General features: G+C 45.6%; 1 protein-coding gene across 1 annotated transcript; it reads right to left on the bottom strand.

Annotated features, from left to right (window-relative positions):
• Nucleotides 1–721: 721 nt before the first annotated feature.
• Nucleotides 722–19775, bottom strand: slc23a2 (solute carrier family 23 member 2; the record flags this gene model as incomplete). The annotated part of the gene is made up of 15 exons (XM_080531127.1): nt 19718–19775; nt 18368–18588; nt 15335–15433; nt 12824–12934; nt 12079–12236; nt 8134–8222; nt 7846–7922; nt 5235–5416; nt 4698–4818; nt 3718–3874; nt 2119–2266; nt 1835–1940; nt 1394–1661; nt 1132–1227; nt 722–999 (listed from the first exon to the last, which is right to left on the bottom strand). The coding sequence occupies exons 1-15, from the start codon at nt 19764–19766 to the stop codon at nt 722–724; spliced, it is 2160 nt and encodes a 719-aa protein (XP_080387253.1). The 5' UTR covers nt 19767–19775.
• Between the last annotated feature and the right edge of the window lie 5212 nt (nt 19776–24987).

A 24987-nucleotide genomic window follows, 5' to 3' on the forward strand; every position in this document is an offset into this window, starting at 1 on the left:
CTACATTTCCCATAATTCACTTCAGACAGTGCAGGTTCGCTGAAAAGGTCTGCCTCACTGGCCACCTCTGATTTTCTGATTGGGTCTGTGAATTTTAAGTCATCCAGCTTTGAAATTTGCTATAAATTAGTTTTCTATCCATCTGTTTAATTCTGTCCTTCTATCCTAACACAGAACGCACCAGTGCAAGTGAGTAATTGGACAACCCCATCATGATGTCATGGATACACACACACACACACACACACACGCACGCACGCACACACACACACACACACACACACACACACACACACACACACACACACACACACACACACACACACACACACACACACACACACACACACACACACACACACACACACACACACACACACACACACACACACACACACACACACACACACACACACACACACACACACACACACACACACACACACACACACACACAGAGCATTGGCCCTCCATCCGTTCCCTCCATTCTAACCACTAATAACGATGACGTCGATAACATGCTAATGACTGTATCTGTTAGAACATGCTCATGACAGCATGAATAGGGCTTGAAGACAGAGGCGGGGCTAAAGGAAACAGACCCATACACACACACATTGGCTTGTCACACTGCACTGACACAATTCTAAAACCTCCTCTTTTTCTTTCCCCCTCCCCCTCTCCCCCCCTCCCTCCCTCCCTCCCTCCCTCTGCCTGTTTGCTATACCCCGCTCTCCCCCGGTGCTGTGTCTCCCTCCCCACCCGGCCCTCCCCCTTTCCCTGCCTCCCCACGACCACCTCTCCTCCTGCAGGCACTCCGCATTGCTCCCCACTTGTAGCCAGTGAAGGTGGGGCTGATGGGGAAGTATTCAAAGATAGGGTGTCGGCGGAGAAAGTCCATGCCGAATGGGAGGTCGTAGGATCTCATCCCCTCCAGCTCAGCAGCACTGGGGCCAGTCCCTCGCTTCAACTTCCTGATCCCTCGCTCTTCCAGAGTGCCTGAGAGAGAAAGAGACACAGAGAGAGAGAGAGAGAGAAAGAGAGAGAGAGAGAGAGAAAGCCAAATGCTGTGATGTCCATGTTCAGTGTTGAGCGTAATATGAGTATAAAACAATGGAATAGTATACTCACCAGGGATGGTATTGTCCAGGAAGAATGCCACAGAGCCGCCCACGAACATGGCTGTGGTCAGAAGTACGTTCAACACCTGGTCTATCTCCACAACACCTGAGAGAGAGAGAGAGAGTATTTTAATTTAGCCTGTAAGAGTGCACTGAAGTTGCGAGAGGAAATTCTATCCATTTAGATTTTTGATTTGTGTTTGTGTGTGTGTGTGTGTGTGTGTGTGTGTGTGTGTGTGTGTGTGTGTGCTTTCTTCCTTCTCTCTACTCACCAGTCACCAGTGGGTTTTCTTTGAGGTAGCTGGGCAGCACCAGGCCAAAGAAGATGGAGAACCCCAGGACGAAGAGGTTCCTGGAGGAGTTGAGGTCCACGAACTGCAGGTTTGACAGTCCCACTGCAGTGATCATCCCAAACAGGGTACAGAATAGCGCCCCCAGCACAGGGTCAGGCAGCGAGGCGAACAGTGCGCTGAATTTACCCACCAGCCCCAGCAGCAGCATCATGGCTGCCCCATACTGAATCACACGCCGACTGCCCACCTGGAGGACCAATCAGAGACGAGCAGGCAAGGAACCAATCAAAGACAAGGAACCAATCAAAGGATTCAAAGGAACATGGAGCAATAACTACGACTAGTGCTATTTGGAGGATGGAAGGACTGTGCTATGGTTCTGGTGTGTGTTAAACATGTTGATGATGAGATGGTTGTTACCTTGGTGATTCCCAGCACACCTATATTAGGACTGGAGGAGGTGGAGCCATTGCCTGTCCCAAACAGTCCATCCAGTACACAGGAGATACCTTCAATAAATATACCCCTACAGACACAGAGAAACAATGTCCTCACTATTCATACCATTAACGTTTATTGAATTGAATTAAAAGGAACAGAACGATGGGGTGGATGAGGGGTGAGGAGCAGAAAGACAAAGACGGAAAGAGAAAGGGAAGTGAGAGGGCAGAGAGAAATAGAGAGGGTGGGGTGGGGCTGTATACCTGTTGATAGCGTGGATGGGGGGTGGGGGGGCACAGGAGAGGCGGGCGCAGGCGTAGTAATCTCCAATGGACTCGATGATGCTGGCAACCACCGCACTGAGCATACCAATCACCCCTGCCACTGTTACCGTGGGAACACCCCACTGGACTGTGGGTAGAAAATCGGTTATAAGAATTTACTTTGTGGACATTCATGGTTAATAGAGCTATTAGCACTTCCCCCACACCCACACCCACACCAGTGTTTCCTCTATATGCATTTATTCGTGGCGGGCCGCCACGAATGAATTTCCTCCGCCACTAATTGATTCAGACAGTCCACTTTGATTCAGGCTGCGCAGAGTTATTATGACCGGAGAACAGAAAAAAAGCATGTGTCCCTGATCGCTCCGCCAATCACTGTGAGTAAACTGACTCTGAGAATGTCGTCACGTCACATTTTACCGTAATACCCTATATGTTGGTTGAAGTGCTACATCTCAGCTTTCAGGGACAGTTGGAATTTTTTCGATAGCACAAACCGTTTAGAAATTACGGTAATTACAATGTCGGGTGCAGATTTGTGCCGGCGGCGGTACATTCGGCGCAGAAGTATCCTAATCGAAAATGCAACATCATCAGCGACGACTGTGGGTTATTGCATTTACTGCTGTTCTCTGGTTCATGTTCTTATACCAGTGCTCACAGTATTTTAAATGAACATTCGTAATGTAGTCTAGTCTCTGATGTTCATGGTCAATTAAATCAGCCTATTTTGTAAGACAAATAATATTCCCGCTAATGGGTTAACCGAGCATTCTCGCACCTAACGTGCAAGCACCTAGCTTCGAACTATTCATAGCAATAAGCGCGGGGCAAAAATAATCTATTGCCTCTAAAATCACCACGAACAGAACGGCGGAGGTACGGGTAAGCAGGTCTCATGTTGGTGTCCTCAAAGGTAAGAGTTTGTTTTCTTTAACTCAACTGATAGCATTACCTTGCTGTTGTTGTTTACCGAATGCTCCATCTGACTGTCACACTGTGATTTTACTTGTGTAAACAGTTAATGAGTAACGTTAACCGGTTTTGTGCGTGTACTCTCAGGTAGGCCTACTTCGTATTGATCTTTCTGTGTGTGTGTGTGTGTAATGCGCGTTCCGCATGTTCCGCTGCAGCTGTAGGATATATTTATTATGTTTGTGTTATGCTAATAAATGTAGATCCACACAGGTATACAAACTGAGCTCCGTTTACTGTCAAGTGCAATTCATTCTGACAACACATACACACAGATCGTAAAGCTCTAACGGACGTACAGAACGTGACGTCGTAAAGTGCAACAAAGTGCTGCAATGACATACTGTCGTACATAACAATATTGGTATTTGATCACCTTCTATATAAAATCACCTGCTCGGCTTTAATGACTTAACCGCTATTTAAGAAATTATAATTGTTGCCACCCTCTAGTTTTTGGTGAAACTACGTCTTTGTTTTGAGCGCCAGTGCGCGTTTTATGCGCGTGCACGTGTAAAAAAAAAATCGCGCGCGAAAGATAAACGCTCCGCCACTAATGTGAAAAATCCTGGAGGAAACACTGCACACCCACATACTCACAGGGGTAGGGGATCTTGAACCAGGGTGCGGCGGCGACTATCCCCTGGCGTGCATCTGTGCGAGCGTAGTAACCGTATTTGTCCTTCTCTGGCGGGAAAACGTCCGTCACGGTAAAGATGAAACACAGCAGCCATGACACCAGGATGGCCATAATGATCTGAGAGGGAAATAGACAGTTATACACACCCCAACCACACACACACACACAAACACACACACACACACACACACACAGCGTTCTACTCCTGCTACAGTTACTAGGAAGGGGGATTGGCATGTTGACTGCTGACACAACTAGTTCCAACTTTCTGACAGTAAAGAGCAACATAAAAATAAATAAAATAGACCTACTAGTAAATCAGTGGAGTGCCCTTTTTAAAAGAGACAGGGAGACAAAGATGACTGGCTTTATTAAAGGGTGAGAGAGTTATTAGGTTGTCAGTGTTAAATAACCTTTTACAGTGTCTGCTCCTTTCTAAAAGTGACACACAGGCTATGACATCTATAGACCAGCAGGGGGCAGACACGTGTAGTAGATTCATATAGAGTAGGGTGGAAAGATAGACTCTGGGGCAGAGAAAGAGCCCTACAGGTGGCTGAACCATGTTGAAGATTACTCTAAGAGGAGGAAAATGAGAAACAGAAGGGGAGGTAAGGGGGGAGCAGGTCATGTCTACTGGAGAAGAAAAGAGGGGATAACATGAGGGAGAACTAGAGAGAAGGGTGGCAGGAGTGTGCAACGTATGTGTGCATGCATGCATGTGTGTACAGTCCGTGCATGTGTGTGTACACGTGTGTGTGTGTGTACACGTGTACGTGTTTCTGTGTGTACAGCGTGTGTGTGTGTGTGTGTGTGTGTGTGTGTGTTTTCCTGTCTTTCAGGTCTGGTTACATGTTGCTTGGATGATTCTCAAGTGAGTGCCACTGGTTAGAATATCATGATGACCTTCTGTTCAGGCCAAGGACTAAAAGAGTCTTACAGGGAACATCTTGAAGAGCTGTAGTCTGTAGGTGGTCCATCCTTTCTTAGCCTTGTAGATGGGCAGAGGAAGCTGCACGTTCCTTGCATACTGAGAGAACAACAAGACTAGGAAGATAGTCCTGTAGAGAGAGAGAGAGTGAGAGAGAGACTGAGCAAAACTGTATCCATGTCCACTCATTGTGATATGCTGTATTCTTATGGGAGAGCGCAGGTACGTTTGGCGCCAATAACTGTGTTCTGTGGAGTAGTTTGTACAGTATATTACGGTATGTCTATGGCTCTTCCCCTGTGCTCCAGACTGTCTCGGTCTGCAGGCTCCCCTCCTCTCCTACCGGTCAGACCCCAGAGGCCAATCAATTAGCTTTGAGTGCTCAATAAAAAAACTATCAGAGGCAATTACTAGAAGACACTCATGCCCTTGGAGAGTGAGGTGGGAGCCCCTGCAGCTATGACACAGCAGGCTCTGGTATGGTGCGTGTATGTGTGTGTGTGTGTGTGTGTGTGTGCGCTTGCATGTGTGTGTGGGTGGACGTACAGCATGGCGATGCCCCAGTGTTTGCCGGCTCTCTCTCCTGCAGCCCTGAAGCCAGACAGGCCTATGAGGGCCACCGTAGGGGTGATGGTCAGGGGGCCGATGTACTTGAGCAACACCCCCGGGAGACCCAGCGCTCCGATACACACCTCTATCAGAGAGGACACAATGATAGCCCCCTGGATCTGGGGAGGGAGGAAGAGAGAGACACAGTGGTAGTAAAACACTATCATAAAACTAAGACATACCAGATGCAAACACGTCTGGACAAAATACTCATCCACACACACATTTGTCTGAGTGCAAGAATGAAACCGCACTAGAACCCACACTGGAAATGTGGTTACAACAAATGGTTTGTCAATACAGCAGGCCAAGATAGGAAGCAAGCAAAGACACCAAGATATACACCAGTCCACGATGAGAAGTAGGCCTACCAGTGGCCTCATCTAATTTAATCTACAGTTGAAGTCGAAAGTTTACATACACCTTAGCCAAATACATTTGTCAAACTCAAGTGTTTTACCATTCCTAACATTTAATCTGAGGACACATTTCCTGTCTTAGGTCAGTTAGGATCACTACTTTATTTTAAGAACGTTTCATTTCATTTCATTTATTTCATCACATTACCAATAGGTCAGCATTTTACATACACTTAGTTAGTATATGGTAGTATATCCTTTAAATTGTTTAACTTCCACAAGCTTCCCACAATAACTTGGTGGAATTTTGGGCCATTCCTCTTGACAGAACTGGTGTAACATCAAGAGTCAGGTTTGTAAGCCTCCTTGCTTGCTTACACTTTTTCAGTTCTGCCCACACTATATGATTGGGATCAGGGTTTTGTGATGGCCACTCTAATACCTTGACTTTGTCGTCCTTAAGCCATTTTGCCACAACTTTGGAAGTATGCTTGGGTTCATTGTCCATTTGGAAGACTCTTGTGACCAAGCTTTAACTTCCTGGCTGATGTCTTGAGATGTTGCTTCAATATATCCACATAATCTTCCTTCCTCATGATTTCCTTCCTCAAGTGCACCAGTCCCTCATGCAGCAAAGCACATCCCACAACATGATGCTGCCACCCCTGTGCTTCACGGTTGGGATGACGTTCTTCGGCTTGCAAGACCCAAGACCCTTCAGACCAGAGGACATCTCTACAAAAAGTAAGATCTTTGTCCCCATGTGCAGTTGCAAACCGTAGTCTGCCTTTTTATTTGATTTTATTTAAGTTACTTTTTTCGAAAGACAGACAGGAAAGTAAGGAGAAGAAGGGAGAGAGGGCATGTCAGCAGGGTATGAGCCGGATTCGAACCTATGCCAACATGGGCATATGTGTGCACTGTTGGCCGTGGTGCTAGACCACTTTTATAGTGTTTTGCAGCCGTGGCTTCTTCCTTGCTCAGCGGCCTGAATTCAATTGAATGGGAAAGTGTGTCCTTGGACTGCTACTGTAGATACCTGTGTACCTGTTTCCTCCAGCATCTTCACAAGGTCCTTTGCTTTTGTTCTGGGATTGCTATGCACTTTTCGCACCAAAGTACACTCACCTCTAGGAGACAGAACGTGTCTCTTTCCTGAGCGGTATGACGGCTGTTTGGTCCCATGGTGTTACTTTAGACTGGAAATTGCTCCCAAGGATGAACCAGACTTGTGGAGGTGCACAATTTCTTTCTGAGGTCTTGGCCGATTTCTTTTTATTTTCCCATGATGTCAAGCAAAGAGGCACTGAGTTTGAAGGTAGGCCTTAAAATACATCCACAGGTACACCTCCAATTGACTCAGATGACGTCAATTAGCAGAAGCTTGTAAAGCCATGACATCATTTTCTGGAATTTTCCAAGCAGTTGTTAATGACTTCAACCTAAGTGTAACGTGTAGTGTACAGTATGTAAACCTCCGACTGCAACTGTATGTCTGTGCCATTGAAGCAGGCCCTCATCGTAATTAAAAAGTAATAAAGTTGATTTTCTATGTATGCATCTGTTTGTGGTTTTTCTATGTATGCATCTGTTTGTGGTTTTTCTATGTATGCATCTGTTTGTGGTTTATCAGAACAATCTGATTAGCTGAAAATGTCTATCTCTAAACCAATTACCGTTTAATAAAACTGTTCCTTCCTCTCTCTTTCTTTGACCCTCCACTCCCCCCTCTATCGCTCCCTTTATCTGTGTTTCTCCACCCCACCTCGCTCTCTTAACCTCCCTACCAGCCTATCGCTGTCCTGATGTCCAATTGTCTTCATCCTGATTGAGTTACCCTCGAACATTTGCGTCACATCACAGTTACCAAAGCAACTTAAACACGGCTTGAAAAGGTTAATGTGAGTTAAATGCCTCCATCACACTTTACACGTGGCAAATTAGTACAGGCACACACGCACGCATGCACACACGCAGGCAGGCAGGCAGGCAGGCAGGCACACCCACACACACAGAGAAAACGCCACCAGCTGAATCATCCTCTTTCTTTCACTTCTCATTCGCTATTCTATTCTGTCTGCCTCTCTCCCATACCTCTTTCTCTAAACCCCCATTCAGTATCCCTCTCTACCCCCACCCCCGACACTCTCTCCATTCCACCCCCCCATTTTTCTCTCTCTCTCTCTCACCTCTCGTATCCGTGGGTGCCAGATGTGTTCAGTATGGAGGAGTTCTGTGTTGGTGTCGTTCATCATCATAGGAAACTCTGGAGATGGAAAGATGGAGACAACAGGAGATTAAACACATTCATCATTCTATTCATCCCACCCTGACGGACCCCAATTGATGCCAACTGGTTTTATATGGCAGCTACTTTGATGCCAACTCTTTTGGGCTAGATCAAGGTAACACCAGATCGAGATGTTCCCTAACCTGTGTGTGTGTGTGTGTGTGTGTGTGTGTGTATGCATGTTTACCTGTAGCGTTGCACTTCCATTTGTCCAGTGACAGGATGGCTCTGGCAGGAGCGAGGAAGGCAAATGCACTGGCCTGGAACAGGGGGAGTCTGGGAACCACAACACACACACACTTCTTCATCAGAACCCAAACATACCACACTGTCAGAAACACTTCATTTTTACTGTGTCATGCTACCCCCCACCACATTGGGTAAGTACTGTTACAAACATGTCTTTTTTGACACTTCCTGAAATGAAAAAGAAATCTTGTTATCACACAAGGGCGGACACGCGCGCACGCGCACGCACGCACACGCATACACACGCACACGCATACACACACACAGGCATTAATTTCTAACCCTAACCCTTACAGTGAGACATCCCTATGTCTACTGACTTACATGATTAATATGACTGCATGTGAGGTAAATGATGCATGAATTACTGGAAATGCTACATTTATGAAATGAGTTGATGACAATGGGAGTAAGAAAACAAATAAACAGAATGACACAACAATTAAGATCATTTGAGTTCCAGTTGTGTGAGAGGGGGGAGCGGTGGGAGAGGAGAGGAGAGTCTGCTGTAGATCATCATGACAAATGCACGCAGACACCAATTTACCCAGAAGCCTTCATCTACCTCATAGGGTGAGGCTGTCTGGCTGCAGCTGGAATCGGCTGTGCACCCATTGACTCACACATGAGTGAGACCTTCACCTTTCCTGGAACAGAGAGTGTGTGCAATCTCCACTGCCCTCACTTGACACTGTGACTCATCAAACACAGCCGCTACAGTAGCTCTCCTCTCCATCTCTCTTCTTTGGTCCATCCCTCTCTTGCTCTCCTCCTCCCTCTAGCCATTCAACCCTTCCTTCCCTTCCTCCCTTAATGCCTCCGTTGTCTCTCTGTTCTCCCCATCTCAACTCCACCTTTCTCCCTCAATCGATTCCCCTCTCTCTGGCCCTTTCTAAATCTAAACTTGATTCCTTGTGTCCTCTAATCTGTCCTCCACTCGCTTCCGTCCTATTTTTCTCCTTCATTCAATCCCTCCTAATCCCCTCCCCTCCCTCTCATTATGAGACATCACTCCTCCTTTATTGCATCTGTCCATCTCTAGGTTGCCCAGGTGACCGAGATACTGTCGCTATGATTTTGCTGTTGTCCTTCCTTCTCTCCCCCCTCATGGACCCTTCACCCTCCATCCACTTTTCCTCTTGTGATGTCCATCTTCCCATTAGCGAGAGGATGGACGTCACATTGACGTTGGATGAGTTGGCTCCAGACGCATGCATGTGTGTCTGTGTGTGTGTTGTGAGGCCATTCTTTATAACAGGGACAGACAGGCAGGCGGAGGGCATCTCTGTAGCCTAACCTCTGCTACCTTGCTAAAACCAAATATAGCCAGCATGTATTCTCAATACGAGAATAGCTGCATCCTCACAGCATTCATTATATAGAATATTTATATTATTTAGCCTACATAATATGTACATTGAATAACTAAGATCTAATTGGGTGGTGTAGACCTATCTGCTCAGTGCTCACAGTAGTCAAAACTGTTAATCATGTGCAAAATACTTGATGAGGAAATTGCTTTATTAGGAATAACCCCTTGAGATACGATATCTCGTTTTCGTGGGGGTCCTAAAAAAACATACAGACATACTTAGTTCCTAAAGTTTACTAGAGGGCAGGGAAAGAACATGACAACAACAACAACAACAACAAACTAAACAGCGCAGATTCCAGTGTATCATAATGTCTACGGCTATGTATAACTCCTGACCAGGCCTAATTCCTGTACTAAAGGCAGGGGAATTGGCCACAGCTCAAATTACATTGACCCATTTCTCTCAGAAGTGGCAGGACACATACTTTCTCTCTAAGATGAGAGGAGAGTGTCGGTGTGTGTGTGTGCAGAAAGTCTGAGTCAAGCAAACATCAGGCGTGCCAGAAGGCTGTGAAGCCGTTAGACAAACCAGTGGTCTGTGTGTTTCCCTCTCAAGGCTGTTCCCTGAAGGCTAGACATCAACAAAAGTGAATAAAACACTGCTGCATTCTCTTTTTTAAGAAAGGAATCAGTCTAGGCTCAGAAAGCTGTCTCTGTGTGTGTATCTATTTGTGAGAGTGCTTTTGTGTGTGTCTGTGTGTCTGTCTCCACAGAGTGAATGAAGTGATTTCTCTTGAGTGCCATTGCTGTATCTGGGGCATGGGAATAGGCAGAAGCTGTCTCAGTACAATAGCACATAACACAATACAACTAGGGAGATTACTATCTAATGTCTATCCTCCATTTATGAATCACAGACACAATGCATGTCGTGGCAATAACAATATAAAAACTCTTGTGATGTACAGTACTGATAATAACCATGGCAACAGAAAGGTACCTGGCTGTGATATTTCATGATGGAAATGATGGGATGGATTCTGTCCCCAGCCAGAGGCAGGTGAATCATCAGTTAGAGAGAGAGAGAGAAAGAGAGAGAGAGAGATGAGAGAGAGAGATGAGAGAAAGAGAGAGAGAGAGAGAGAGAGAGAGAGAGATGAGAGACTTCACCCATGTGTGATGAGAGGGCATTCCAGGTAACAGATGACAACGATGAGTCAAATTTTAACCACAGAGAGAGAGAGAGTGGTGGGGCCAATGAAGGGACATAGGAATGGGAAAAACAGAAAGGGGAAAGAGAAAATGGAGAGACGGAAGAGAGAGAAAAGACAGAGAAATGAAAATCTGGTACCTGTCAATCCATTTGACTATTGCACTTCGCTAATGGCGTGTTGTTAACACCCAACATTAATTGCTGACGTCAGTCTCTCCAACGACTTATTCGACGGAACAGTTATTACTTATTAACTTATTTAAGATAGGTTGACTGAGAACATTTTATCATTTGCAGTAACGACTTGGGTCAAGAGTTGCAGGGGAAGAGTAGAGGGGATGAATGAGCCGATAGAAAGTGGGGCATCATTTGTTGGCCATGATAGTATGAGGGCCATATTGGGACTGTAGCCTGGACACCAGGCAGGACACCAGGCAGGACACCAGCTCTAACACACCTCCTCACAGTACCATGGGATCTTTTACGTATCAACCTCTCCCTGCTTAGTCTGCCAGAGAGGTCAGCAGAGGGATGCAGGGTGGTGTGTGTCTGCTGGCTTATAGCCGTTCAGAAACAGTTGAGTCAGACACACACACACACACACACACACACACACACACACACACAGACACACACAGACACACACACACACACACACACACACACACGCACGCACACGCACACGCACACGCACACGCACACGCACACGCTAGGCGAACGAATGCCTGCTATCATTCACCCACCCACCAACCCGCGCACAAGCACGCTCCCTCCACCCACTCGATCACCCACCCACCGAGAGAGAGAGACATGAACACCATGGAAAAACAGAAAGGGTGAAGGAGTAAAGGAGAGAAAGCGAGGACAAAATGTACAGTCCAACCAATGAGGGGGAGTGTGCGCAGTGGAGAAAATCAATATCATGCAGAATCACGTAGCCTTCAGCACACTGACAAAGAGTTTCCCCGTTGATATAGAAGATAGTGGATGTGGGGCGCTTAGGTGGCGCAGAGGGTTAAGCGTCGACCATGTAACCGCAGGGTCCCCGGTTCGATTCCAGCCGGGGACATATCCTGCATGTCATCCCTCCTCTCTCTCTCTCACCCATCCTTCCTGTCATAATCTATACTGTACTGTCAATAAAAAAAATATGCGTGGGACTGCCCCACTCAGAAAAAATTACTTAAAAAAAAAAAAAAAAGAAGATAGTGGACGTGTGTAGTCCTGTACAAAGCCTCATTATGTCCCCCATAGATATTGTGTTTTGTATGTGTGAGTATGTGTACATCCAGCACGCGTACGTGTGTGCGTGTGTACGTGTGTGTGTGTGTGTGTGTGTGCGTGTGTGTCTGTACCTGCAACCCAGGGTGGTCTGTAGCAGGGTGGTGATTCCTACACAGAAGAAGATGGTTCCTATGAGCTGGCTGGTGGCCCACTGATCATAGCCCACACACATGGCCTCAGCGAGGAGGAAGGGCACCGCGATGGTCCCGCTGAAACACGTCAGGTAGTGCTGTACACAGAGACAGGGAGGGTTACAGTATGTGTGTGTATTTGTATGTGTGTGTGTGCACGCGCGTTCGTGTTTGTGAATGAGTTTAAATCTGGTTACATGTACAGTTTACAATTATGAATATGCTGTAGTGTGATTTAGCATTAAGCCTCTACCATCTATCATTAAGTCTGTTTCGTTTTACAGGATCAGTAGAGACGGGTCATGATTGGTTATAGAAGAGAAGAATGTGTGTGGGTGGGGGCAGGGATTATAATATAATACGGGCAGTCTCTTTGTCCTCATCCCACACTGACATACATTGCTCAACTTCAACTTGCTAGGTGAAAACGATGAGGGGAAGTTAGTTGAGATGCATCCCTGATAAAGTAGGGGGCAGGAGGAGACCTGAAGAAGATGTTGGCCCTGCGTGACAAGGCAGTTTTCTTACTTCTTCTTCTTTCTTTAGTGTTTCTTCTTTACATTAGGTATTTACTCATCTACAAATAGTAATCATTTTAATGAGTCATCATTTTTCTGCATAGAAATCCATCAGCTACATGTGTGTGTGTGTGTGTGTTTGCGTACGTGTGTGATGTGACATTCACCTGTAAGCCCAAGAATACACACAGGTACCAGGGGGGGGTGTCTTCGATAGTGTAGATCATGTCCATCCTCCTGGCAGCGTCCACACTGTCCAACGTCTCCGACATGGAGCTCTACACACACACACACACACGATGAATACCCTTTACGAAGACCCTTTACGTTTGTTTCTCAAACCAGGCCCTATGCCCTGAGATGATAATAATAATAATAGGTAGAAAAACAGAGATAAAAAAACACATCAGGACATTCAAATCTAATAATGTTGGAGCAAGTCATTGCAAAATGTTATGGTTGCAGCTTCATTGGTAATCTAGAGAGTATTATTCAACACACTTCTATGTGTAACAAAACAGGTAATAATCATGTTTATACATAGGATGAATTAACATTCATTTTAATGAAAATGGCAATGTTAACGAGTATCTACTGTCTTATCACTTAAGTTAGCAACAGAAAGCTAGCTAACGTCAACGTTATTGTTGACACGATAACGTAAAATTGTTGGCCGCCAGTGAAATTATGGTAATTTATCGTTGGTGTCCGCCATGTTTACAGTTAGACTTTAACAGACCGTTGGTAAATTAACTGATTTCAAAGTGCTCTATGACGTTGAAACCAGAGAGTTTTCAGCAGTCAGTGTAATGATAACATGAATTAACAGGTAAATGTACACTATTCCGCATTATTTGGGATATTTTGAACAGTTTAAAAAGTCCTGATACGGCTATTTTACCTGACATAGGGAATAGAGAAAGAATTGAACCGATAAGCAGAATCGATAATAGAATCGGTATCAATAACATCTTATCAATTCCCATCCCTAGTCTTAAGCCGGGTCTTGAAAATGTGCAGACTGTCAAGAGGCCCTGACTGAGGGGGGCAGCAGAGGAGAAGGCAGCTGTCACATACGGTCTTTAGTTTGGTTTTTGGGGACCAGTAGATGACCAGTGTCTGAAAAGCGGAGGGAGTGGGAGGGACAATGGGAAGTGAGGAGTTGGGTCCAATGAGAGGGGGGAGTCATGTAGGGCCTTCTAAGTGTAGAGAAGGACATTGAAGTGGATTCTCTCTTTGACGGGGAGCCAGTGAACACTCTTTAGTACGGGGGTTAATGTGAAGGTGGGAGAGGGGGGGGTGGATGTGAGGAGACAGGCTGCAGAGTTCTGGACACGCTGTAGTCCAGAAAGCAGTGCATTACAGCAGTCTATGCGGGAGGAAATCAATGCGTTGGTGAGCTTCTCTGCACAACTGTGAAGTCGAGGAATAGCCTTGCTGACCGGCCCCTCAGACAGTTCACTGACACAGATTCAATCCATTCTAAACTGCTAATGTAGCGCTCTAAGAAGAGACCATAGCTTCCTATTCAACTGTAGCAAGTGCCTACTGATGTTACCCCTACCAGGTGGCCAGGCTAAGCCCAAACTTCAGATTAAACTCTCTAACATAAGAGTAGGATTAGTAGGGTATTACTGACACGACTCACTGGTCTAAGGATCAATTAGAGGCTACAGTCCCAGGCTGAAGTCATAGCAACAAGTCCTGACCCAGAGAGAGAGACAAAGAAAGAAAAAGAGAGAGAGAGAGAGAGAGATCCAGACAGATATCACTGAGAAATTCCCCCGGCCCTGACCTCTCTCAAACATGAGGAGAAAATGCTGAGTCATAGTGACGGAGAGATGAGTAGACAGACAAATGAAGGAGGGAAGGTTAGAAGAAAAAAGAGAGAGAGAGAGACAGGGAGTGGTAGACGTGAATCAAAGAAAGCTCGCTATTTGACTGATCTGCTAACACACGTGAGCGTTTGGTAATGCTGTTCTCACACGATGTTGCAACTCCTCTGAGTGTCTGGAGTATTGATTTTGTGAAGTGATGTGGTAACTTGACTGCAATCAAGTGTGTCTGACTGCATTCTTCCAATGACGCCATCACGTTGAGTCCCCGTCGTGTACAGTCCTCCTCACCTCCTAACTACAGTATTTGTCAGTCAGCCTGGACAGTACAGCTGTGGTCAGCCAGGAGTGACGGTACCAGAGAATGAATGAATGGTGAAGGGTCTTTATTTTGTCATTGATATAGTACAGGTACCAAACAACGAGATTTGGGAGGGGGGGGCTCCCCTGGTGCTAGGAAAAAAACTAAAAACAAGAAGGGAAAAGAGCTGGTTTATATAAATAAAGGCTATGTACACTATCCACTATACTATACTATACAAATAAAACACTGTGCTGTACTCTATGCTATGCTATACCTATTCTAACATTTCCTATCTCTGAACCTTATGTACCCGAGGGTTGTCATATTGCACATAGTGTTATTGCACATTCATTTAAAGTGTCGCAGTTTGCAGGTTTGAAATGTTCACAGTTGTGTTTCAGTATTGCACTTGATTTCAATCTAGTAGCTGCCATCAAATTGTCTAGATTGTCCAGGGCCTAGAACCTAGGTCTTTGCTGTGTTCAGGGCCTGAATGGCGGTCAGAGGTCAGGTCAGAGGTCAGGTCAGGTCAGGTTTACCTTCTCTGCTCCCTGGTTCTCTTTAGTGTAGATGGCCATCAACTCTGTGTCCTCGGTGTCCTGGTCTCCACTGGCCTGGCCCACTCCATTGACCACCACCTACAAAAACACACAGACAGAGAGACACACATATTTCAGGATCACACAGATTATGCCAAATACTTCAGATGGCATTCATACCCAAACCTCTGCATGCGTGACACAGTGACATGCAATGACTTACTGTGTGAGTTGTTCCAGACTTGTTCTAAAAAAAAAAAAAATCATGGCTGTGTGTGGGTGTATGGGTGTGTGGGTGTTTGTGCACGTGTGCATATGTGGTTGACAGAGAGGTAATGTCAAGGAAAGCAAAGCAAGCCAAGGACACTTTCACTCTTTGGAAGGGTATATCGGTTAGGAAATCTCTCACACTGGCCTCACAGATAGACACAGACAGACAGACAGACAGACAGACAGACAGACAGACAGACAGACAGACAGACAGACAGACAGACAGACACACAGACAGACAGACAGACAGACAGACGGACAGACGAGATGAGGATAAACAACATGTGAGGATATCGGCCATAACACAGGATGGTCATGCATGACATACTTTAAACAAATAATGTCAGGAAGCATGTGACCTAATGCAAAACGTGTGTGTGTGTGTGTGTGTGTGTCGTGCTGTGTATGCTGGCTGTGCCTGAGTCCTGGATAGCCAATCAGAAATGAAGGTCACTGTATGGAGGGTTTAGTCTGTGAGACGCAGCAGACTAATGTCTGTGACATTTGAGGGTGAAGGGTTACCGTAGTCATTTGTTATTTTTCATGCTTGCAAGAGGAGATGCAAAGACAGATGAAAGTATGCAAACACATGCATCCACAATTCACATTAGGTGCATGCCACTGTGTGTTTGTGTGTGTATATACACTCACACAACACATTGTTAGGAACACTATACTAATACTGGGTAGGGCCTCCCTTTGCTCTCAAAACAGGCTAAATTATTTGTGGCATTGATTCTACAACATGTCGGAAACATTCCTTTGGGATTCTGGTCCATGATGACATGATTGCATCACGCAATTACTACAGATTTTTCTTCAGATGCACTTTCAAGCTGTGAATCTCCCGTTCCACCACATCCCAAAGGTGTTCTAGTGGATTCAGGTCAGGTGACTGGGAAGGCCACTGAAGAACACTGAACTCATTGTCATGTTCATGAAACCAGTTTGAGACAACCTTTGCTTTGTGACATTATCATGCTGGAAGTATCCATTAGAAGATGGGTACATTGTGATGAATGAAGCGATGAACATGGTCAGCAACAATACTCAAATAGGCTGTGGCTTTCAAACGATGATTGATTGGTATTAACAGACCGAAAGTGTGCCAAGAAAACATTACCCACATCATTACACCACCTGAATGAATGAGAAGGTGTACAGGTATTCCTAATAAAGTGTTCAGTGAGTGTATGTGTGAGTGCATGTATTTCTTTCCTACGGTCAAATTCTACCACTGACCATGTTTTACTAGCTGATCACTTCTGGAAGAACAGACACCAGATAGTAGGAGGGGCAGAGAGCCCCTGAATGAACTGTAGATCACAAAGATGGGGTTGTACATTGTATCATATTCCTAATGTTCTAAGGGGTTCTATTAAAGACAACATTATATAAGCCATGGGACAGGCAAGTAGTAAGTGAAATAAAGGGAGGGAAAGAGGGAGAGAGAATGGGGGAATTAAGAATGAAAAAGCGCAAGATGGAAAAAGAGAAGCAGACAGGAAGAGGGAGAGAAAGGGTGAAGAGAAGAGGAAAGAAAAGAAAGATTGGCATTGTGTCCCTTTCTCTAGCCCTGACCCATTCATTCACTGACCAGACAAAGGCATGTGAAGAGAGTAAAGTGATTGTGAATGTTATAATAAACAGGATATGGTTTTAGGATATTAGTGTCTTATGCAATCAAATCAGGACAGCCTTTGTATTTGGCCTCTTAACCCTCCTGTTAGCGCATCTTCTGTTAACACGCTTTTGGTTTTGGGTCAGAACAACACATAGGTCACCTCAAAATAGTCATTCCCCCGCCCACCCCAAAAAAAATAAAAAATATAAATATATTTAGTGACCATTAGGTCACTCATCTATAAATGTATACTTTTAATTACATACAGACCACATATTTTATACTTATGTTTTCATAATGAAACACACATTTAATTTATTTTAAATGTTTTGGCATTTAGCAGACACCTTTATCCAAAGCGACTTACAACAAATACATTTGTCTAAGTAAGTGAATCATCCATCCATCAGTCATCGCTAGAAAGGTAATATCTGCTCGGGCCAGGGGCCAGTGGCAGTCATAAAGGTAGAAGAGCGAAGAATAAAAAATAAAAATAAAATGTGGTTGGTTAATGTAGAGTAGAGAAACTGAACAGGCGGAAGATAGGGACCGGGCAGTGTGACTGCTGCAACCCCGTGGTGCCAGTCGGCCAGCAGAGGTGGAGGAGAGGAGTGAACGGGCAGGTGTGTGTGGGGGCTGACCATTGCTCGCATGTAGGAAGGTGCCGTTCCCTTTGCCGCCCAGTAGGTGAGCACAAGGGTCTTGAATCTAATTATTTTCGAAGTAGGTGACAAAGTCATCCGCAGACAGGGAGGAGGAGGGTTGAGGAGTGTGGAAAATAATAATGAAAAACAATTTCCTTGGGTTAGAGGCAGAGGATTGGATACTGCAACTCAGAGGGAATGGCCACAACAACAACAGTGTCACTACATAGAGACGGGCTGTGTGCATAGGGGGTCACTCCTACTGTCCTTATACTGCCCAGAGTGAAGTAACAGTAATGACAGGTGTGTGTCGGTGTCTAGAGCTGCATGTCGGACGAGAGAGTGACACTAATGACAGGTTTGTGAGTGCAGTGGCCTAACCCTGTTTTTATCATCATTTTTCTGTCAGTGTGTGTGTCAGTTTGAGGACCCTTATTCAGTGTGTGTGTGTGTGTGTGTGTGTGTGTGTGTGTGTGTGTGTGTGTCTGCACATACCGGAATGGGGTAGAAGTCAGCGCTGTGTTTACTCTCCTCCTCATACTTTCCAGTGTCGCCTCCTCCCTCCATCGATTTCGAGGTTGTATTCTTCCCCACACCCATCCCACTCTCTTCCTTCTCCTCCCTCACTCCCTCCGTCTCTCCGTTCTCTCGCTCCGGTAAGAACACTGCAGAAAGCTCCTTCAGCTCGCTTACATGGTCCAGGACTGTGTCATCTACTGAGAGAGAGAGAGATAAAAGGAGAGGGAGAGAGAAAGGGGGAGAGCAAAATGAACAGGTTGATCCTTTACGGTTTCTATGTTGTTCCGATGTGTCTTCCGACAGGATCCCCCCACTCCTAACCTTCACCTCCGACCCAGTCGTCACTCCCGGCCTAAGGCTTCAGTAAGTCTACATGTGTTCTGTACCAAAACTAGACCGTCAGGAAAGGCACCACTTGTGAAGAGCACTGACAGTGGGAGGCTGCGTTCATAGCGCTCATACAGGGACACGACACAGGAGGGACCGGGACAGTCTCCAGACTTAACACTACTTATATATGGACTCTTACACACATGCGCTCAGGGTACGGTTAGGTGCTGAGTCCCATTTTGTCCACTCTTCTCTGGAGGTCTGCACTTGTGCACTTCCCCCACACGGATTTCAAAGCATAGGATTTGGTCTACGCATGGGCTATTACACCGATCCATAATTCCCGTTGAAATCTGTGCTAGGAAATGCACTACAGGAGGCGGGTGGAGAACTGAGACACAGCAAGGCTCTAGGGAGGAGGGAGGAGAGGTTGGAGGGAGAGAAGAAGAGACCAGACACAGGAGGAGCTGAGGTGAGAGGGAGAGCGAGGGATAGAGGGAGAGGAGTTATACGGAGGGCGAGAGGGAAACAGTGGAAGGAAGGGGAGAGTGAGGGATACGGGGGCGGAGGTAGGAGGAGAGAAGGAGGAGAGGGGTAGAGGAGGAAGGTCAGTTTTTGGCTCATGAGGGTGTTGTGTGTGATACCTGGTGTCATGCCCACTCCTGTTCACTGAACACAAGGCTTTCAGCTGCTCCGTCCCTGTGTCAGCTGTGTCTATTAGTCGATTGCCTGTCCCTGTTAATCCCACACCTTGCCCCCTTCCTCATCGTCTCCGTTTCATTGCTGTTCCATCCCTCACTCTCCTTCCCTTCTCCCTCTCCTCCTCCCCTTCTCCCTCTCCTACAGCTGGTGTTAATGAGGGAATTAAATTTAGGGAAAGTGAATAATTCCCACATCTCACCCCTCCTCCTCCCGCTCTCTCCCCCCTTTAGCCACCCCACCCCCCCCCTTTCTCCCCCTCTTGCGATCATGTTTAAAGTTGCGGAGGTGTAATACCTAGTTGACACATCCCATCGCTCCTGTCGAGCTGGGCAGCGGGGTGCATCTGTGTGGAGGAGTGAGAGAGAGAGGGGAGGAGAGGAGAGGGGGAGGTGGGAGGAGCGAGAGAGAGAGAGGGGGGGGAGAGAGACTGAGAGAAGAGACAGGTAGGGGGAACAGGTGAGGGGTAAGGGTAAAGGGAGGTGAGACAGGAGTTAATTTGATAGCCAACATTCAGTCACTGTGCATCAGTCAGATTATCAATGTGATTGGTTGGTTGATTGATTTTTTCCCTCCCTCTCTCCTGTTTGCCATTGATACACATACAAAAATGCATTTCTCTCGTGCTAACTGTACACTCACACACAAAGTACACACACCTTTTCAGGGATATTTCCTAAATCAAGCCTTTGATTCCAACAAAGTATCACAGTTGTGGGATGTTTCCCCTTGTGTGACTGAGGCCTGATGAGCCAAGAGCTAACACAAGGAGATGCTAGCATGTGAGCCGCACAGCACAGTTGGCTAGCCACTTTCACTGTCGTCTGAGAGACAGGAAGACATGTTCTCCTTCCTGCCTGTACGGCTGACTGACTGGCACACTATCACTACCCCCCCCCGCCACCCCCCCCCCCCCGAGCAAGGATAACTCAGACACCATGGCCTCAACGAGAAAGAGAGAGAGAGAGAGAGAGAGAGAGAGAGAGAGAGAGAGAGAGAGAGAGAGAGAGAGAGAGAGCAGGCGAGGGAGAGACAGAGACAGAGGCAAGGCATCAAGGCAAAAAACTGTGTGTGTGTGTGTGTGTGTGGTCTTCATTCATGTGGTTTTAAAGATATGACAAGTGCTTGTTCATGTGGTTTTAAAAGCATGATAGCCTCAGTGTGTGTGTGTGTGTGTGTGTGTGTGTGTGTGTGTGTGTGTGTGTGTGTGTGTGTGTGTAAGGTTATTTGCAAGTCAGTAATATCCTGACTGCACACATTCCACAGAAGTGAAGTTGATGGGAATAGGAGGTGAAAATAAAAACTCAGCAGGTGACCCTGTCGAAAGAGGTTAGAGGTAAAGGGAAATAGAGAGAGAGAGAGAAAGGAAGATGAGGAAGTGGAAGAAGTCAAAAAGAAATTTCCAGTATTTCCAAAATTCCAAATTTCCAGTAACTGTAACCATAACCGGATCCATAACCATGGTAACCAGAGTTGTGAGTCATGCAGAGGCTTGTGTTGGGGAGGGGTCACGCAAGGTCAAGGTTACATTTGTTTATGCTCTTCCCGTGAAGAAGTCAGAGTTAAGATAAGCAAGAGACAGAGGGAGGGAGAGAGAGAAATTAAGAAAGAAAGGAGGTACTGTGTGTTGTGCTATACTGTCTGTAGGTACGTTAGATACAACCAGAGATAACTAGGGACAGCTGTTTCAGAAATAGCTGAACAATCTATACAATTCAATGCTACAGTAGGCAGTTTACACTTTATTTACTGATCTCATCTGACAGTATCTTATCAGTGTCAGATCTCACTCCCCCTGGGGTCAGGGCCAGGCAGACAGACAGTAGTGAGAGACAAGGCCATAGTACAGAGAAAGACATGGCCATATATAGAGAAAGACATGGCCATAGTATAGAGACGTTTTAAAATATAGCCTCACTCCCAGGAAACAAGTAGTATAGTCCTGATAGGTACCCATGCTATGATAGCAGACTTTCAGTTACATTTTCTTACCAAATTTTGTAAAAGTGATGCTTGAAATCTGGAGCGCTATTACAGTATGTCACATAAATCTGCGTCTTTTTATTAGGTCAAGGATCAAGATTAGGCACATTTGCAGACATGCGCAGGCAGCTCTGGCGCATCAACATCCGCAAAGCGCCTCGGCCTGATGGTATCCCAGGCTGGGTGCTCAAACTCTACTCAATCTCTCCCTCTCCACAGGTATAGTGCCCCTCCTGCTTCAAGTCAGCCATCATTGTCCCTGTGCCGAAAAAGAACAAGGTAACCTGCCGTGATGACTATCGCCCTGTTGCTCTCACTTCGGAAGTGAGGAAATGCTGTGAGAAGCTGTTCAAAGAGCTGGTCTGTGACTCACTATCACCCAAACAAGATCAAGGAGCTGGTGGTGGACTTCAGGAGGGAAGGTCGGGAACAGGTCCCCATCACCATCAACGGGTCAGCCGTAGAGGAGTTTTAGGCCTCTTCCGGAGCCTCAGGGCCAAAACTCAGAGGCTAACCAACAGCTACTTCCCCCCAGGTGATCAGGCTCATGAACAAGCCCACTGTGGACAATTGAATATCTTCCCCAAGCCACACCCCATGTATACAGACTATGGAAACCTTAAGCTCACAGCCACTTTACTACTGAACTATCTATTATCACTAGTTGCACCACTAGGCTATCCTGTCTTACCTGTACTATTGTCAACTTTATCTTGTATTATGCCTATCATTTTTTGTCACTTATGTCCTGTACTACCGTCACTTTTTTTATCTTGAATTATGCCTGAATTATTATTGCCTTATGTCTTGTGCTGCAATGCAATGTCAGGAACCGAAGCCTAAGAATTTTACTCTCTTACACTTGTGCAATGTGACAAACTTGAAACGTGTATTACTGAGCACACTACACAGTCAATGATGTAGATTTCATTTCATTTTTTACATTTAGCAGATGGTTTTATCCAAAGCGACTTACAAATGCAATTTGGGGTTCATTGTCTTGCCCCAGGACAACTCGACACGAGGCTAGCCAGGGATCGAAGCGCTGAACTTGCGATCATTAGACGCCGGCTCTACCTCTTGAGCCACAGCCGCCCCACAAGTACAACACGTACATTTGTCTAAAGTAAGTAAAGTAAGTAAATCATCTAGTATATGATTACATCAGTAAAGTAGTTGAACAAGTTGGTGAACATAATGAGTAACCTTGTCTGAGATACTATGTACTTGTCAGACAAAGGTAGGTCATTCTACTAATAAACAACCGATGAAGCCATGAAAACGTCTTAGGAGCTCTTCAACCTAACCACATTGAACTGATTGAAGGGATGTCATATTGGTCTTAGGAGCTATTCAACCTAACCACATTGAAGGGATGTCAAATTGGTCTTAGGAGCTATTCAACCTAACCACATTGAAGGGATGTCATATTGGCACTGGAATGCATGACCAGGTGGTTTCCTCTAATAAATGTGTGGCAGGTCCATCACTCCTTTCCATCTGTCAATCCCTCTGACTACTCTCCATCTGGCTTCGCATACTCACAAACAACAATTAGGGTCAGGGGTCAAGAGGTCACTGGTCTGGCTGTGTCAGAGGGCACGGCACTACTTTGGGGGGAGGTTGTGTGATGTTGGATGCTAGAGGGATGGGTGGGGGTTGGGTTGGGGACAACAGCCTTTTCTCTTTCTGTCTGTTTCAAAGCTCTGCACCCTGTGAGGATATATGTACCTTTTTACTTTTTATAAATGCTGTATTCACAATTGATGCTCTCCCAAACAACAATAAACAAAGTAAAACATTTTTTAAAAGCTCTGCACCCCCATCCACACACACACACACTCCCCCGAGCTACTGGTGAGATTTGAATCACTGTGGCAGCCTTCAACAGCAATAAAACTCATTCCCTTAACTCATTCTTTCTCTCTTTCTCTCACACACACACACAAACACAAAAAAAAAACACAAACACACACACACACACACACACTACAGTTGTAACTTCACGAAAACTGGACACACTTCCTCATTGTCCAGAGGGGCATGGTCACTCATATCCGCTTCAGGGTAATAACTAAGACACCGTTTATGTCATGAAAGACCAGCAGTTCGTGCTAGACAGAGAATACTGTTTCATGTGTCGTTTAAGTTCAGACAGTACATTGTAATACAGGTTATTGAATGCAGCTGCCTGGGATCCTTGACGACAGGTCTGTTGTGGTGTTTAATTAAAGTTTCTCTGTGGGGTGTCAGTAGACAAAACGACACAAAAAAATGCTGACACGCCAGGCACAAACTGCAACTGTGTCAGTTAATAATAAACTGCTATATTACTGTACAACAAAAGGGCTTAAATCCTATGTGTGTGTGTGTGTGTGTGTGTGTGTGTGTGTGTGTGTGTGTGTGTGTGTGTGTGCCTGGGCTGCCCTGTATGGAATATGTATGGGCTGCCTGCCTTTTAAGTGCACACTGACTAATCCCTCACACTGTTCAATCAAAAAACGCAAGCTGGGTCTCCGAGGTAACCACACAGTTCACATTGATTTAGTTGAATGATTTAGATTTTTAATCGAATTTACTTTGATCTTTTTAATACATGATCCTCATACAGTAGAACCTCGACACACCACCTACGTAGGGCTCAAAGTATTAGTAGTACCAGTCAGACATCAAAGCAGCTACTGCCTATCAGATCCTACTGTAAGACACACACAGATGACACACACAGGCCTAAGCGTTGTTAGCACCATGCTGTACTGACTGAGCCATATAGGAGGACCATTACAAGTAAGTTACAGCACAGAAGACAGATGCTTGTGGAAAAGTGAATTATGTTTTTTACTCAGAAAAGTGTCTTAGGGGCGCTTAGGTGGCGTAGCGGGTTAAGCGCTGACCATGTAACCGCAGGGTCCCCGGTTCGATTCCGGCCGGGGACATATCCTGCATGTCATCCCTCCTCTCTCTCTCACCCATCCAATCTTCACTGTAACTATCAATAAAATGAAAAATATGAGTGGGACTGCCCCACTCAGAAAAAATTACTTGTAAAAAAAAAAGTGTCTTAATCATTGTGTGTGTGTGTGTGTGTGTGTGTGTGTGTGTGTGTGTGTGTGTGTGTGTATCACAGGAGGAGCGAATGTTTAGGCAGTTAAACCACCTCAGGTATTTTCCACCAGGCATTATTCAGAGAGCTAAAGCATTGCGGGCATCATTAACTAGGCTAAAGCCCAGGATATCTATTGTCCTGTTGGATGAAATCCTTCAAAGGTAGCCCCAAGCCCCCGCTCTCTGTGTGGGTTCATATTACCAAAGTCATATAACAACCGGAAGGAAAAGCATTAACTGCATTCTTCTCTACTGTACTCTATTAGTGAGTTATACAACGACTTATACCTGGACAAAAACCTGTTGATTCTTTGTCACTTGAGACGAGCTGCGCTACACTTGAGAGAAGGGTTTACAATAATTATACTAGTTATTGCATTGTTATGAGGTAGTAAAAAAACATTATGAAAGTGAAGAAGTTACAAAAAAAGTGAAAAGGCAACATTTTGGTGTCAGTGACCTAAATTAGGCATTATATA

The sequence above is a fragment of the Nansenia antarctica genome (genome assembly GCF_963989245.1).
Source record: "Nansenia antarctica genome assembly, chromosome: 5".
NCBI classification, from domain to species: domain Eukaryota; kingdom Metazoa; phylum Chordata; class Actinopteri; order Argentiniformes; family Microstomatidae; genus Nansenia; species Nansenia antarctica.